General features: G+C 48.9%; 1 protein-coding gene across 6 annotated transcripts in view; it reads left to right on the forward strand.

Moving 5' to 3' along the window:
- The window catches only part of ACSL6 (acyl-CoA synthetase long chain family member 6), a 57,840-nt gene continuing 39,831 nt past the window's right edge, over positions 1–18,009 (forward strand). For 3 of the 6 annotated variants that reach the window (XM_031506013.3, XM_021549495.4, XM_021549494.4), the window contains exon 1: positions 1–144. In XM_031506013.3, the coding sequence (XP_031361873.1) occupies positions 96–144 (49 nt within the window). In that variant the 5' untranslated portion in view covers positions 1–95. Of the gene's footprint in view, positions 145–645; positions 716–13,007; positions 13,178–18,009 lie in introns of those variants that run through there. The other 3 variants (XM_085591216.1, XM_085591215.1, XM_085591214.1) reach the window with 3 other exon arrangements.

The following is an 18,009-nucleotide window of genomic DNA, read 5'->3' on the forward strand; positions in this document are numbered from 1 at the left end:
CGCCGGGGGAGCGGCGGGCAGTGCGCGGCGGAGCGGGCGCGGGTGCGCAGTGCGCGCCGCAGTGCGCGGAGCGGGCGCGGGGCCGCGCCGCAGGGATGCTCGCCCCGCTCCTGGGCTCCGCGGGCTCGGGCTGGCTGCTGCTGGGTGAGTGCTCCCCCGACCCGCCTCGCCGGCCGGCTCTGTCCCTCTCCCCGCCCCTCTCCCTGTTCCCTCTTTCTTTCTCCGCAGCGGGTGGGGACCCGCTCCCCGCCTTGCCAGGGTGGCACCGGCCCGAAGCCTCCCAAGCGGCCCCGGGCCCGCGGTCTGGCTCCCCACGGCCGGCCCTGCTCCGGGATAAAGGGTATTCCGAGCTCTGTAAAGGGAGGAGGCGGGCGGGAGCATGGGGATGGCACGATCCTCGGCGCGATGCGTGCGGCCGAGCGCCGGCACCACGGGCCGCTACGGCGGCGGTGCAGAGAGCTCGGCGGGTGCATTACATAATATCTCTCCAACACTCCTGCTGGTTTGTGCCCATCTCCGGTAAATTTGTTGGGGCACTTTGTCTGTAGTGGGCATGTGAAGCAGGGCGGCGCGCTTGGAGCGGTATGGGCGTGTTGAGAGCTGATGGACAGAGGGTGATGCTGGATCCCATTGTTTTGTGGGCAGGCAGTGACGATTCCAAGTGGGTCTGCATTAGGAAATTCTTGCAAGTCTGAAACAGGAGGATTTCTGTAAGGTATTTAAAGGTTCATCTTGAATTGATCTGCTGTGCTGATTTGAAATTGAGTCCTTTGAATCTGTGTGAAGTGTCTTTTCTAAAGAAAGGTAATGTTCAGTGTCTGTGCTATTTTCCCCTTTATGTATCAAAGAGCTTCCCTCTAGACAGGCAGACTTCCAAGGAGAAGAAGTGCAAAGGGGAAAATTATTTTAAAAGACAACATCTTAACATCATTAAGTAGATGTTCTGAGGGGAGTGTTGAAAATGGAAAAGATTGTAATTGTTTATGTTCATGTCTACTTGCTATTTTTGATTATGAAAAAGGATGTTTCGCACTGAAAAAAAGGGAACCTAAGATTGCTAGCCTGAATTTGCCTCTGAAAATATCCTGGTGGCTCTCATTAAAGGCAGTGGCCTTACAGCTACTTATATCAGCAGCTTAAATCAGCTGCTTTAGAACTGTAGCAAAACTCATGTGGTGAAATATGGCCCAGAGGGAATTACATGGGTGAAACAGAAAGGAGGACTTGGCTGGGAAGCTGTGGGCAAATGTTTGTCACTCTATTTTGGGCCCAAGGCCCCAGGGACTGCCCTGAGTCACATTACTGGTTGCACCAGGCTTGTTTATGATAACAGCAGGAGAACAGGACCCACTGGGAACAGGTCTCCTGTGTAAGCTCCTACCCTCAGTCCTCCACATCTGCCCTGAGCTATTGATTTCTATGCTTCACATCTCAGTGTTTCTGCTGTGTCCCACCTCCTATCTCTTGTGCATCTGGCTATCCCAAATTGTGTGTCTGGGCACTTAATGCTGTGCTCTCTTTATTTTAGCATGGACATGACTTTGGCCCAATGTTTCTGTCTGCAGAATAGGTGCCCTCAGATGAGAGGTGTGCTGTTATTGCCTCTCGCAGTGGCACTGAGACGGATGCCACCACAGGTGATCTCTGGGAGACAGATCCCACCAGAGATCCAATGGCTCTGCCTGACCTGGCAGCAGCTGCTGCTCTCGTGTCTGGTTTTGGCTTTCTGGTGGCCCCATCCCATCAGTCATGTTGCAAAGGAGTCACCATGGCTGTGCTGATTTACTGAACAAGGGGCTCCTTGGCCGTTACATCCCAGTGAAGCATTCTTCTTTAATTCAAATTAATTTCTGATGCCATTAGAAAAGTTTTAATAAGTTGAGAACAGGTTTATAATGTTTATCTCAATGAAATAATGATAGAAGTTAGTGAAAGACAAAGCCAATTATTTCCTACTCTGCAGTCTTAGATGGTCTGATGGAAGCAGAGTGTGCTATACTAAACAAAGCACAAATCTAATGGCAAATTCCCTTAGGGATTTGAACATTGCTGGTTTGGTTGAAATTGTCCAAAAGTTCACCTTACCCTTTGAATCTTTGGGATTTCCTATTTTTACCCCTCTACTCTTCTCTTTCATGTGGCTGTAGCCATGAGCCTCTTGCATGCCCTGTCAGTCCTGCCTTACAGAAAAGAAGTCTTTGTTCTCTTGCCTCCTGGCAGCAGCTGGGGGCCAGGCAGGCACTTGCCTTCATGTGGAGGCACAAGAAGGGAAATCTGCCATCAGTGTCCCTTCCCACCAGCAGCAAGTGCATCTCCAAACATTTCTCAGTGCTTGTTTGCAAAGGGCTGGGAGGTTCATCTGAGGTTACAATAGACTTGTACAATCCCACTCCTGATCCTGGCTCTTATGCTGCGACACAGGAGTCCTTGGTGATGCTTTGTGTACAGAGGAGATGCCCAAGGCTGCTCAGCCCAGCCTGTGGAGTGCCAGGTGCTGCACTGGAGGCAAAGCTCATGATGTTGGTTGAAGTATATTTAGTTGCTTATATTCTCCATCCCTCTATTACTGCTCCATTCGAACATTTGCTAGATACTATCAAAAGGAAAGATTAGATATATTTGGATTTCCCTGCTACCTCACAGGAAAAGATAGGACATAGCAATTTTTCTCTGCTGCTCCTGACTAATCTGGACTTTATTTGATTCTTGTCTCAACAATAGAACTATGAATATTACAATTACATTCAAGTAATAAAAATAGGAGAGAAACTTTGAAGACAGATGGTAAACTGAATGAACTGAATACCCTCAGAAATAGGAAAGCTGACTTGGGAGTGAGCCAGAAACAAAGAAATACAACATTACATCAGTAAGAGTATAATTGCCCTTTTGATGTCACCAAATACTGTGGAGCACCAGAGGGTTTAAATGTTTAATCGTGAGTCCATTTCTGAGAGCACTTTGAGAGAAATACCTTGTTCTTCTTTCAGCACTGCACAGTTGCAATCAGCACCTGGATGTCTTAAAGGTAACTGGAGGCAAGTCTGGGTGAGATGGAAAGAGATGGTGAGGCAGGCATCCAGGGCAGCTCTTTTCCCATGGCTTTGTTCTTAACTTTGCTACATTATTTTTTCATATAGACCCAAATAAAATAACCTAATCACCCCCTTTCTTGATCAGAAATCAACATGAAAGAATTTGTTAATTTGTTATTTTATTTTTAAGCGCTCTGCATATATTCTTTGGGGATGGGCCAATACAAGTAATGAGGTTTCTTCCTTCACTGCTATTTCTGTCTCTTGTGCTACTGTGCAAAGCCAAAGCCCTGCATGTCCTTGGCACTGGGGACCCATCTGTCCCTGCTGTTGTCCCCTCAGGGCTGTGGGTGCCAGGAGCAGGGACAGCTCAGAGGAGGGACAGTGCAGACCTCCACTCCTGCAGCTCACTGGTCTTGTCCCCTCTGGTGGTCCAAACTGCTTCATCCTCTCACCTCTTCTCCCACTGAGCAGGAGGGTTTACAGAGCTCAGGAACCCAGATACCTTCTTACCCTGTGAAACCACTCAAATAGAGTGGAGAAAGGTGTATCAGACAGCATGTGACTATGAAAAATACATGTAAGTATGCTTGAAACATACACATAAAATCCATTCATCCCCAGCAGGGACCCTCACACTCCTTTCCACACTCTCCTGCATTTTGCTGTGAGCCATGATTGGCTCTCCAGGAGCTTTTCTTCCCAGATATGCTGATTCAGAGTTTTTGCAAATCTCCTTTTTGGAGACTTCAAGGAACTGAGCGATGATTCCGTACAGCATGATACAGGGAAATGTTTTGCTGGGCTTGGATTTATTGTAGAGTGCCACTTACTGATGATAAGTCATTTGCTGTGTCAAGCCTCCTTGCACCATAAACATTGTCACAGAGCCTCCCCGGTGACCTGAGGAGGGAAGGTGGGTGAGGAAGCAGACCAGGGGCTTTGCCTCATTCTGCTTCTTCCTACACTCTGTATATAGGTAAAATTATAAATATTTTACCATCCTGCTGAAGACAGCACTATGGAAAAGATAGTAGCTGGTGGTGAGAAAGTAAGACACTGGGATGAGTGGGGAATTTTAGTCAGGAAAGTGTGTCAAAGCCACAGGGGCAGTTCAGCACCTGTGACCTGGTCCCCAGCTCCCTGCTGCAGCCACACTTCAGCACCCTTTACTCTCTGCCTGGGCTTTTGCAAGCAGTGATGTAGCTGCTGCAGCTACAGTGTATAGCAGATAATTCAGAAAAGCATGGCTGAAAATCCAGCCCCTTCTAGTCCTGGGCTGAGTCCACAGCACGGTTTTGGCAAGACCCCATGGTGATTCCCCACAACCCCCAAATTAATCAGCCACACAGGGGGGTTTTCTGTCTTCTGTGTTGTGTGGGATATTCCAATCTCATGAACGTGGAAAGAAGCTAAATCCAACCAACCTGTCCAAGTCATTTTCTTCCACACCACAGGAAGAGATTATCACTTGTCAAAAAAAAGTGTGTCATTCAATGGAAACCATGGTTTCTCTAGGAAAGCCCCAGTTCAGGGAGGAAAAGCCTTTTTGTTCAGACCTGTGTGCCATGGTTTTGCAAGACTGCAGCTCACATTTCCATTTGCTCAACAAAGTGGCTTTGGTTGTGTAGATAAAATCTCAGAGACACCACATGTGAACTGCAGTGAGGAGTTTCCACTAAGCACTGTGCAGTCAAGCTGCAAAATCTGTGCTGGATGAGTTGACCTCTTTGAGAGTAAAATGCTCCAAAGGCACCTGGGGCTTTTTAGGTGACTTTTCCCTCTGAGGTCAAGTGTGTCACTTGGCCCAGGAGCAAAAATTCCAAATGCTGGGTTATTCGGAAAAACAACCCCAGCAGAGGGTCTTTTGTCCACTGTGGCCTGTGGCAGAGGTGGAGGGTTACCTGTGTAAATCCATCTTTTAGTGGCCAGATTCTAAGAGACCTCTCACTGCTTTCACTGCTGAGAGTTTTGATGATGGCAAGGAGGGGAGCATCAGTCCCACACCTGGGAACAGATACTTGGTTGCTCCACCTGGCTGCCTGAGTTTGTGTTTTGACCACAGAAGGACAGCCACTCCAAAGCTATCAATCAGATCAGTCACTGCAATGGGATTTTGTGTTCTGCTAGAGGAGGTTTAAGTTAGATATCAGGAAAAATTTCTTCATGAGAGGGGTGGTCAGACATTGGAACAGGTTGCCCAGTGAAGTACTGGAGCTGTTGTCCCTGCAAGTGTTCAAGACACATATAGATGTGGTGCTAGGGGATGTAATTTAGTGGTGGGCTTAGCATTGCTGGATTTATCATTGGTCTCAATGACTTTTGAGGGTTTTTCCAACCATAATGATTCTATTATTCTGTAATTATTAAGATATAACTTTGGATCAAGAAGAAGAAGCACTGAGGTGGCAGGAACCTGGTGTGTGGTGCTATGTAAGCTGATTTTTCCACAGAAGTGTGACTCCCTGCTGTGAACATACTTTCATGTGGGAAAGTTTTAGAAACTACTAGAAAATCTTCCAAGTTTCCTCTCAGATTTGCTTATGACTAATCCAGATCCTGCTTAATTGGATGCCAATATGATGTCTCAGCCATGCTATTTCTTTTTCCCCGATGTGTTCACCCCAGACAATGGCACAGCCTCCTCTCTGGGACAGTTGCTCATGTGGCAGATCTGCCCCATCCTATCTGCTCCTGGGGCTGTGCCCCCTCTTTATCCTGGCTTCTTTTGCCATTGGAAAGGATGGGATTTCCCTGCTGAGAGCACGGGCAGTGGGTGGATGCGTGCAGAAGGCACCACAGCTCACTTTGGGCCACTGCTTGACCTGCTGTTGGACAGAAAATTGCACAGCTTTCACCTTCTTTCCTGGGCAAGCCACTGTGCTTGTTCATGGCTGAGAATCAAAGGGGCTGGCTGAAATGACCTTTCCTTCTCCCACCAGCCATTAGGAAATTGAGGCTGAGCTGCCCCTGTGCACAAGGTAGAGCAGCCCTGGGCTGTGCCCACCCATCTGGGCCAGTGATGGTGCCTAGGGAGGGACAGGAGCTCAGGAACAGCCTCCTCAGGGAAGGGCCTGCACAGGGTAAGGGTCAGAGCCCTGCTCCTCTTTGCCTCCAGAGCAACAAGCAACTCCTTTCCAAGGGCTATGAATTCCCTAAAATCAGCATCAGGAGCCATAGTGACATCGCTGTGACCGCTGGGGTGTCCCACTCACTGCTAGATGGCCCCAGCCAAAAGCTACAGCAGGGAAAGCACTGAGACCTTTGCTAAGCTGGCATTCTTTTTTTCCCCCATCTCCAAAGGCAAGTATGAGCTGTTCAGCACAGGAACCAGCACGCAGATTGCTAAATTGATCTAACTTTTTTTTTTTTCTCCTTTGGAAAATTATCTAGGAAAGAGTCAATCATCCCGCTGTTGATTGAAGTGAGTTGGAGGTGATCTAAGCAGTCAAATTATAGAAGGCAGGAATGATGCAGACTTAATGTCTTTTTTTCAGAAATGCTTAGTTATAAGAAGTGGAGAGGATATTATTTAGTTTGTTGTAAAAGTCTTCGCAATGATGGACAAAAAAAGACAAATATATCAGAAGCCCTTTTGAAATGTTAAATATACTTTATTTAGTATCGCCAACTGCCGGAGATTGGGATTTTCCCTTTTTTTTTCTCTCAGGGAATTTTGTACCATTTGATGCCCAAGAGATGATAACAACTGGTTCTTAAGAGAACAAAATCTGTGGGTGGGAGGAGGAGGAGGGGATTTATTCTGGCCAAGATATTGATCTGACCACAGAAATAATCTCATCCATACATAGACTGGGTGTGCAGAGAGAATCATTCCATGACACATGTCTGCAGGATTTCTCCCCAAATTTTATACAGTCAAAACCCAAAGAGTGGCACTGCTTCAAAGTACATTGGTCTAGAGTTGAGCAACCCCTAGTGTTCAGTTTTCCATTGGATCCAAATTTCTTTGCTTCTGATTAGTTAGATCTTGATTCTTTGATTTTCTTATCAGTCCTTTCCCAGACCAGATGTCTTCACCGTTGCAAGAGGTGGCTGTGACGTTGCAAGAGGTGGCCTGTGATGGTGGATGTTCTGTAGGTGGCCACATTCTGTTGAATGTTCCGTGGCCTTTTATCTTTCTGGGTATCTTTGGGCTACTCCAAATCTGATGGTATGCTAAGCTCATCTCCTTAGAGTGATGTTACACCTCCCGAAAAAACCTAAAGAAAATTCCTTTCTCCAAGGTAACGTCAAGACAAGCGTAACTAGAAAGACAAAATAAAAATTTAAAAGTTATGAAGTTTCCAGCAGTTCAGTCTTTTACTACTTCTCACCGTGGGTGAGCCTTAGCTTGTAGGAGCAGTGGTTAAACCTCTTCAACACCTGACATCACTGGAAAAGGGCTCTCAGCATGTACTGGGTGCCCCAGGGGAAAACCCAGAGCCCTGAGCCCCTCTGAGGGAGCCTCTCCCAGCTGTTTGCGGGAGCCTGGCTGCTGCTGCACAGCCCCGGCCGTTTTTTTGCCGTTATTTTGCGTGTTTTTGCTACATTTTAGTCGGACACCCAGCGCCTGCCAGGACCCCGTGGTGCTTCTGCCTCTGCCACCGCCTAGGGCTCAGTGCTACACGTTGTTTGCCAGCGCGGGTGTGCGGGGCTGAGCCGTTCCAGCGCCGCTCCGAGGCTGTGCCCGCTGCCGTTCCACATTCCGGAGGGCGCCGGCCCGGCTGCCCCCGGGCGCTCCCCTCTCCGCTCCCTCCGCAGCGCCCCCCGCAGGCGCCCCGGGGAATCCCTGCCCCGCCCGCGCGGCCGGGAGCCAGCGGCGCCCCCGCTGGCCGTGCGCGGAACTGCAGCGCAGGGCCAGGCTGGGCCAGCGCAGCGGCTCTGAGCGCTGGCCGCCGCTGCTGTGCTTGGTTTGCCTGCTCACACACGCGTAAAGAACTGCTATTGCTTTCCATGTCTTTGCCTGGAAGCCCCTTAACCTGAAATTTCTACTAATTCGGACGGAAGGGGGGCATATTTTCCATTCCAAGGGAGGTTTCTGCCTTCCTTGGCAGACACCTGCCTTTCAAACCAAGATGCCAATACAGCTCAGTTTTAGGTAAAACACTTCTCCATAACTCCAGGTAATCTCATTCAGAATTATCTTTTCTTCAGCCAACTGTTCAAATAGCTCCTTGGAGATGAGAGCAGCTTGTGGCTAGCCTGTGAGCACCAGCTTGTAAAAGCTCACCCAAGTTGTGCCAGTGTCCTGATGTCCCCTGAACCTTTGTTCACTGTGGGTCTCCCTTGCACACTCACTCATGTTGCTACAGGGCAGGGACACCTGCCACTGTCCCAAGCTGCTCCACGCCCTGTCCCACCTGGTCTTGGACACTTCCAGGAATGGGGCAGCCACAGCTTCTCTGGGCAGCCTGTGCCAGGGCCTCAGCACCTTCACAGGGAACCAGGGTTTTGAGATGCTGGAGCAGCGTCGCCAGTGACCTCCTCCCTCTGTCTCCTTGGAATACCCAAGTTCTGCTTTTTTTTCTGCTTGAAAAGGGTCTTTTTGTGCCGCCACCTCCTCCAGCCTGAATATCCCGCAGCTGAGAGGCTGCTGAGTGTGGTGTGATGCTCTGACCTGCCAACAACAATTCAGGGCTGTGTTCCTTTCAGGAAAGGCATTTACATATCCTCTATTCACTTTACTTGGTTAAATATATTTGAAAAGGCAAAAGCTCCGTGTCATTGAGACTGCAGAATGAGCCGACTGGGGGCCTCCTCCATTTTAACCCTTTAGAACCCTGTTCCAGCATTTCGGAGGCTTAAAATATCCCAAAAAAAGAGATTTTAAGGCTGTTTTTGCAGCAGGTATGGGGAAGAAGGCTGGAGACAGGCAAACCCCTGACAGAAGTCAGCAAAAATGTGCTATTTACATTTGAACTGAAAATTCACTTATATGGAGCCACAGACTGACTTGAAGAGAGTTTGCAAAATTTAGCATGGACAGAAATGTCTTCAGGGTGACTTGAAAGTACCTGTGAAAACAGGAGAGCAAAAGCAAGTTACAGCAGTGTCAGGCACAGAAGGGTGCAGGGTGCTTCAGGGTGTGTGATCAGGAAAGGGAACTTTCTAGAAACAAAAACAGAAATAACCTAATTGCTGCTTTAGTTAACAAAATAAATAAAAAACCCTGAAGCAACAACAAAGATCCTGAAACATAAACCGTGTGTTTAAAAATCATTCAAACAATGTAACTGCTTGTTATTAGTGCCAGGACAAAAAAAAAAAAAATCAGCAAAGTGTTTAATTCGGAATATTTAAGGACATCTCAAATCACAGCCCAACTACAGATTTCTGAAAAACCCTCTATGAGATGATGCCACATCCCTACTTTTCCCTCATTTTCCAGGCCCTTGCTGCCAGGGGAACAGGAGCTGGGTGTGGGATGTGGTTGGGGTCTCTGGCTGGTGATGCCAGCCCTGCTGACATGCCAGGGTGCAGGAGAGACCCCCTTGGACTGGGCCAGGACACGGCCCCTGCACCTCACTGTGTGCTGCACCTACCATGCTCAGCTGCAATGTGGAGACTACTTCTGGGTGCCTGTAAAATATTCTGAGGATGACAGCTGGGAAGAGATGCATAAGCAATAAATTCATCATCATGGGTTTATTTTTGTTACCTTGCCATCACTTGGCATTCCTGTGGTGTAAGGAAATTGAGGGCTAGAGGGAGAGGAGGCAGAAACACTTGGCCAGTAACATAATATTAATGTTCCTAATTATTCAATTAATCCTCTCTTTGTGCTGTATGCTTTCTTCCTACTGCTCTTTGGAAGTGGTCAAAAATGTGGGCTGTATAAACATAAAAGTGTAGTATCTGACCAGAAGATATAGAAAAGAGACTACTAAAAAGACACACAAAGCAGTAAAGTTCCCCTTTCTTACACATTATTTGAATTAGTGGTGTTTTTTTATTTCTACTTGAGGCACAGTTTTCCATGGATGGGCCTTCAGGAATGTAGAGATACTGTTGGCAGATTTCTGTTCTGTAACTGAAGCTATCGCTCTGGTTTATGGGAATGTCCTGAAAACCATAGCAGCAACTGGGTTTTTTTGAGTTATGCTCAGAATTTTTTGAAGTGGAACTTTTCCATAAAGCAATGGAAGCTCCCAGACTATCTCAGCTCTGTGTGGTTTCCTGGTGGTACAGCCTCATTTAGCTGCTCTGATGACTCTATGTAAAGTCATAGAATAATTTGTGTTGGAAAGGACCTTTAAAATTCATCTAGTTTAATGCCCCTACAATGAGCAGACATCTTCAACTAGACCAGGTTGTACCAAGCCCTGTCCTACCTCACCTTGAATATTTTCAGGCTGAGGCATTCCTAGCTGCTCTGGGCAACCTGTGCCAGTGTGTCATCACCTTCCTTATAAAAAATCATTCCTTATATCTGAATTGGCTATCTTTTAGTTTAAAACCATTACGCATGTCGTATCCTGTATTCTGGCTATAAGCAGCAATGTTTAAAATTCAATCTTAATCTGCATTTCTCATTAATTTTGATAAAGTATAAAAACATAGAGAAATTCCATAGATTACTCTCTTTTATAGAGCTCTTTAACTTTGTCTGGGAGCATTAAATGCACTGTGATTTACTGATACGTCGTATTTTTTTTTTTTTTTCCTGGATGGGTCAGGTCTCAGCCAAAACCCAGAAAAGTTATTTGAAGTCTTTCCACTGATTTTACTGGTAGGTGGGTCTCACTGACAGAGCAAAAAAGGTGAAGTCTAATTTCCTTTGTACTTGTATAAATATCCCTTCTCAATGCTTTCTCTCGGCTGTGAGTCCAAAAAATTCAGTTGTCTTCCCATAAAGCTCTGTCCCCATCACTCTCCCCTGCAAATTATCTGGCAGAAAATTCTGGGGCAGGGGGAAAGCTTTCATTCAGTTTATTACTTAGAGTATGCTTACATTGTTTTTCCCTCAAGATAGGCAGCCCACATCCATCTTCCTCTCTTTGTTCTGCCTCAGATATCTCCAATGGCTATGTCAGAGTGACTCTATATGCTATGCACTGCAATGAAAGCAAAACAAGAGAAAGGGAGCTACTGCTCAGGGTATTTACAGAGGAGGTAAAAGGGTCAGACTGTACCATGAAACACACGTTTTACACAATCTCACCACTTTTGCTGAGGGTATATTGCCCCTGGTGAGCTTCATCTTGGTAGGCAAGACCAGCCCTTACCAGCAGGAGCTTGAAAGAAGAGCTCCATAGCACAGTATGTTGGTTTTAATCCAATATTCATTTGCAAACAGTATTCCCATGTCCCCTTTAGGGCATTTCAGCATGAACACAAAAATGGTGAGACTGTGGGCTGCTGACACTGAAGCACCTAGCCAGCCCAGGGCTGTTCACACACCTGAAATATTTTCCTGACTACAAGGATTTTGCCAAGCTGTGGCTCATAAAGAACAAAGAGGCAGGAATCTGAGCTGGTGAATATTGCTGAGGTCCCATTAAGCCAGCACTGTGATGCTGATTTGCACCTGCAGACCATTCAGTCTAGTACTCCCTGCCCTACTCCTGCATTTTGATGAATTAAGCCTGATTGCAGAACACCCCCCATGTGACTCAAAGAAGTGATATTTGACAATCTTGCTTGAAAGCTCATTAAATAATCTATTCATTCATGAGTATTAAGTGTTCTTTGAGATTCTCCATTACAAACTCCAATATCACAAGTAAAATTTGGGACGGGTCAGACAGAAACTTTGTTAACTATTGTAATAGTAAGTCTTCAGACAGCTCCTCACCCTCTCCTCCCCCCTTTTCTGCCAAGCAGTTGTGGAAATCCAGCCAGGAAAAAAAGGAGTTGAGGAAAACAATAATTTCAGTGTTAATAATGCCAGATACTTAGCCTCTGGAAAGGAGGACCCCTCAAATGCCTCCCTAACAGCCAGAGTCCGAAGCAGGAATTGAACAGTGAAAAATGAACAGTAAATAATGTGATGATATGGAGCAAAGGCTCCCGGGGGCCCGGGGTGGCACACCCATGTTATCTTTGCTCAGGAGTGGGGAGTTGGAAACTATCAGACACTGCTGGCTTCCAGTTGAAAGGAATGTTCTTGTAGTTGAGAGTATCTCAGCCAGATGTCTCAAATGTAAATGTTAGTAATTTACCATGACAAATGAAATTCAAAGTTCTGGTCTTGTTATTTTGAGTGTAAATTAACAAAACCTGGTTTGGGCTGCAATACCGGGGTGTTGGGTTTTTTCTTTTAACACATATAGCAGTATAAGGATGATGTTGGCAATAGTTACTCTCTTACTGTTTTATTGATTATGAGGATTTGTATTTATTCTACTCTATCATCACGGAACGTTTTGGGTTGGAAGGGTCCTTTGAGGTCATCCAGTTCCAATCCCTCTGCCATGGGCAGGGACACCTTCCACTAGACACCAGGTTGCTCCAAGCCCCATCCAACCTGGCCTTGAGCACTTCCAGGGATGGGGCACCCCCAGCTTCTCCAGCCTGTTCCAATGTCTCACCACCCTCACAGGGAAGAATTTCTACCCAATATCCCATCTAACCCTGCTCTCTGTCAGTGTGAAGCCATTACCCTTTGTCCTGTCCCCATCTGCCCATTTAATTATCTGCCGATATCCGACCTATGGAGTTTCTAGTTCAGCAGACTTGAAGAGGTACCACAGACTTTCTGTGTCAGAAACTTTCTTTTAGGATGACTTTTCCTAAAGAACAAAAAAAAAAAAAAAAAAAAAAAAAAAAAAAAAAAAAAAGCCGTTTCTAATTTTAAACCGCGCAGTTGCAGAAAGGTTTTACAGTTTTACACCCAAAAGCGTTGCTTCGAGCCTGTAAATCCTCCAGTATGACAGAGATGTGCGAAAGTGCTGCAATATCCAGGAGCGGAGAGGGTGGGTTTTTCCTCACTGGGCGTGCGGAACCTCAAGGGTTACAGCGGGCATCGCTGCTGCTGCTGCGCTAATACAGCCTAAGCCGATATTAGCCAAGCTTAACTTCTTTCAGCCGTTTGCAGATGGGAGGGGGAGGGACGCCCCGGAGTCAGCAGTTCTGTGCGGGGATCGGCGGGGCAGAGCCCCGGCCATGAGCTGGGCGGGCAGCGGGGGCACCGGCGGATGGTGAGTGCGGCGGGGCTCCGAGCCGCTGCTCCCTGCGAGCCCGGCGGGGCCCGAGCGGGGCCCGGCAAGGCTCGGGTGGCTCTGGGAGGGCCGGGGGGCTCCAGACGCGATCCCCATCCCCGGGCGGCTCCCGGGGGCCCGCAGGCTCCGCCGGAGCCGGGCTCGGGGATGCCGAGCAGAGCCAAGGCGCAAAAAGCGAGCGGCCGGAGAGCTGCGGTGCACGGAGACCCCGGTGCTGCCGGGTGGGTGGGCTCGTTCCGGGGGACGGTGCGGGACGGATCTCGGGGGTCACTCAGGATGGGTCTCCGGGGTCCCTCAGGATGGATCTCGGGGTCATTCAGGATGGATCTCGGGGTCCCTCAGGATGGCTCTCGGGGTCCCTCAGGATGGATCTCGGGGGTCACTCAGGATGGCTCTCGGGGGTCCCTCAGGATGGATCTCGGGGGTCCCTCAGGATGGATCTCGGGGGTCCCTCAGGATGGATCTCGGGGGGTCATTCAGGATGGCTCCCGGGGGGTCATTCAGGATGGATCTCAGGGTCACTCAGGATGGATCTCGGGGGGTCCCTCAGGATGGCTCTCGGGGGGTCCCTCAGGATGGCTCTCAGGGTCCCTCAGGATGGATCTCGGGGGGTCACTCAGGATGGATCTCGGGGGGTCACTCAGGATGGCTCTCGGGGGTCACTTAGGATGGATCTCAGGGTCACTCAGGATGGCTCTCGGGGTCATTCAGGATGGATCTCGGGGGTCACTCAGGATGGCTCTCGGGGGGTCATTCAGGATGGATCTCGGGGTCACTCAGGATGGCTCTCAGGGGTCACTCAGGATGGATCTCGGGGGGTCATTCAGGATGGATCTCGGGGGTCACTCAGGATGGCTCTCGGGGGGTCATTCAGGCTGGATCTCGGGGTCACTCAGGATGGCTCTCGGGGGGTCACTCAGGATGGCTCTCGGGGGTCACTGACACGTGCCTTTGGCAGTTTCCCGGTGTTTCCAGCAGCCTCAGAGGGGGAAAAGTTCCTGCCCAGCTCTGGCTGGAGTTCCCAGCGCTGGAGGCAACCGGCCCGTTGGTCCCGCGTGGACTGCAGGGCTCCAGGGTGACAGCCTGGAGCACCCCTGGGCACCCCTGGGATCAGCGATGAGGGCAGCTCTACCTGCACCCAGTCAGGCGTGGGGGCAAGTTCACTGGGATGCAGAGCCTGGCATCTGGGACTTCCCTGGAAGACTCTGCCTCTCTTAGTTCATTGCCCCAAATCCTTCACCCTACCTATCAGGGCTTGTTTCCTACAGCAGAAGCTCTGTGGAGCATGTCACACCTGTTCAGTTGTGGTTGACCTCAAATCCTGTGTTGAGTTTTGGGCCCCTCACTCCAAGAAAGACATTGAGGTGCTGGATTGTGTCTAGAGAAGAGCTGAGGAAGGGTGCGGAGCACAAGCTGGATAAGGAGCAGCCAGGGGAGCTCAGCCTGGAGAAAAGGAGGTTCAGAAGGGACCTTATCACTCTACAGAGGAGGGTGAAGCTAGCTGGAGAGGTTGGTCTCCTCCCAAGTAGTAAATGGAGGAACTAGATTAAGTGACCTCAAGGTGTGCCAGGGGAACTTTAGGTTGGATATTAAGAACAATTTCTTCACCAGAAGAATATTTCAGCCTTTGAAGAGGCTGCCCAGGAGAATGGTGCAGTCCCTATCCATGGAGGGATTTAACAGACATGTAGATATGGCACTTTGGGACATGGTTTCGTGGCAAGCCTGGCAGTGCTGGGAATGGTTAGGCTTGATAATCTTAGAGGGCTTTTCCAACCTAAATGACTCTGGAATTCTGTGACATCCTGCTGGTTTCTATACTTTCTGTGTCTCAAATTTCAACCACCCAGACATCAGTGCTGTCTCTTTGCAATGTATGTCTCTGCCTGAGGGATCTCCTGGGACTGGTGACAAAACTTGCCTTTGCCAAAGCTATGCAGCAGTGGTAGGTTGCAAGCATTCAGTGTGTACTGTGTGATGTTGTTCCTAATTCCATGCTGTGCATTCACACTTCCCTCATGCAGAGAACCATGAGTGTACTCCATCCACATGGGAAGAGCCTGCTGCTGTGCTGGGTGTGAGAGCTCATAGGGGTGCACCTTGGTGTCAGGGACAGAACATGAAAACCTTATCTGTAGCCATGAAATCCCCTATCTGGACATGGTGTGGTTTCTTGCTTGCTGTGTTGTATATGTGCCTGTTGCTGGTGCATTCCATCCTTTGGCGTGCTGGGGACAGAGCAGGTTGGGGATGTGAAGAGAATGGGAGGATGGTGCTTTCAGCAGTTTCAGAGAGCCTCCTGGAAGGTGGAGGGTCCCTGCCTGTTCCTGAGGGTGTACCATGTCAGGCATGGCCCCGGGTACAGCTGCAGAGGTGGCTGTGTGCACTGTGGGGCCTCCTGAGAAAGAAAACTTTCTGCACCTGGGCAGTGAGAGCATCCCTAACACCAGGACCCTTTCTGCAGTAATCACTCTGCTCTTACTGATACCATGCAAGAGAGAAACAGCCAGTTGTGCTCCTTTAAAAGCATAGTGATACTCTTGAGCACAGAAGAGATTATTTTGAGAAGCTCTGGCTCTTGCAGGCAGTGTGTTTGAGTTCTGCCTGGAGGCTACTGGCACAGGGCCCGGGCAGGCAGAGGGCACGGCAGGAACCAGCAGGTCTGTGCAGCGAGCAGGGCTGCTGCATCACACTGCCCTGACTGCTGTCCCTGCTGCTGTCCCCCACCTGCACTGGGAGGGGGCAGTTGCCTTCCTTTGGGCTTTTGGCACATGGCCTGCCTCTTTATTTTCTTGCCCCTTACTGTGCTGCAAGGTTGCCAAATAAGCCTTGAACAACTTTCAAAGCTGCCTTCAGTTCCTGGTTTGTTTGGGATAAAACTTGGAGCAGATTCAGGCAGTCACAGCTCTATGTGCACAGGGTCTGGATAAAACTCTGCTATGTATTTAACCTTTGGTACCCCCTCACTCCTTCCCATCTGTGCAGACAGGGTCCTTTAGAAAATCACTACAACGACAGGCCCAGGTTGGATGGAGCCCTGAGCAATCTGACCTAGTGAAGGGCATTCTGCCTGTTGTGTGGGGGATGGCTGGATGATCTTCAATATCTCCTCCAACTCATTTGTGATTCCATGAACTTGCAGGGCACTTTCTTGTTAACTAACCTGGTCTAATTACAGTCAGCTTACACTAAGAGAGGGATACAACTGTATTTGTTATACTTAGTGACGCTACTGTTACTTTTTTGTAAACTCTCATTTTGATGTCATTTTCTCATTTCAGTTTCCAGTGTGACAGTTGTAATATTGTCTTTGTGGGCATGTGTTTGACACAGAGCTGGCAGAGCCTTTCAGTCCTCTCCTTTTTCATATGGCTTTGCTTTAACTGCAGTAGCAGGTCAGTAAGTATTGGAGCTCTTCAAGCTGTAGGATTGGCATAAAGAGAATTGCTCCTTATAATAATAAAGGCAGTGTTTAGCTAAGATATAGCCCAAACTGTGAGGTCTCTCTCTACATCTGCAGCAGAAGATGAAAATCTGTGGTGTGATAATGCACAGGCAGCCTCCTGCAGACAGCAACAGGCCAGATTTCCAGGATCTTCATGGCTGGAGGCAATGTCAGCTGCAGTCTGGCTTGCTTAGCCCTGCTGTGAACACTTGCTGCATAACTGTTGATATTGCAGAAAGCAACACAGAATTGAAGTTTGGCCAAGTATTTTGGTCCAGTCTGAGCTGTCAGAGATACAAGGCAGGTAAACACCTGGCTTGGAAGTGGTATTCAAAACATTCCTGTCCTTCCCTATTCTCTGCAGGACTAACTCTGGGCATGCCACTGTGTCATGTCCTAAGCATTATGGAAGATTTTCTGTTATGAGCTTGTTTAGTTTTCTGTGTCACTTTGGATGAAGCACTCCCATGCTTGCTTGAATGCAACTGGCTGGCAGGATCCTCAGAGTGTTATTCAGAAACCATTTACTCTGGTACTGCTGCCAAAATAAACGTCAGCAATGAACCCAAACAGGTTTGCAGCTGGATCAGAACCCCTGGACTGGTGCACAAATATTTGTGCTGGTGCCTGGGAAAGTCAGGGTGGGTGTGGGAGTGATGGAAGGGGCAGATGATCAGGAGGACTCCTTGCCCTGGCAGGCCTGGAATATGGTGGGGCATCCCAGCCTGTGTGGGCTCCACCAAGCTGTGCTCCAGGCAAGGGTGGAGGTGGGTAAGGGAGCCATGCAGGGAGGACATGACCCCACCCTGGCACCAGGATGCCATCTGGTCATGCCAGGTGGGGATTTTCTTATAAACTAACCACTTTTTCTGATACTATATCAGGACAGTATTTCTGTGGCAACTACCATGTGCCCAGTGTGGGCACACAGTGAGGAGCCCCTCATGGCCCAGCCCAGCAGTGGTGTGAGTTGGGGTCACCCATGCTACCCTGTGAGAAGCCAGCAGGAATCAGACCTCTGCAGTTGGTGTGTGCAGCAGGAGAGCAGCCAGGGCCAGGGCTCTCCCTTCAGCTGTCCCTGTATCACTGTCACCAGTCTCACAGTGACCCTCCGGATGCAGCCAAGGGCAGGGTGTGAATGGTCATGGAGAGCTGGAACTGGCAGTGCAGGAACTTGCCTGCACGTGAGTCCTTGTCTGGCAGTGACCTGCCCTCAACAGCCAGGGCAATGCATGCTTGTGGTACCAGCTTCTTCCCTGCCTGCCATTGTACCCCCAAAATCTCCTTGCCTCCACCCAGACATGGGCTAGGGGCTATGTAGAGTGAGATGGCCACAGAGGGCCTGGCTCTGGCATGTTCATGTGGA

This window comes from Lonchura striata, chromosome 13 (genome assembly GCF_050655825.1).
Source record: "Lonchura striata isolate lonStrDom1 chromosome 13, ASM5065582v1, whole genome shotgun sequence".
Taxonomy (NCBI): domain Eukaryota; kingdom Metazoa; phylum Chordata; class Aves; order Passeriformes; family Estrildidae; genus Lonchura; species Lonchura striata.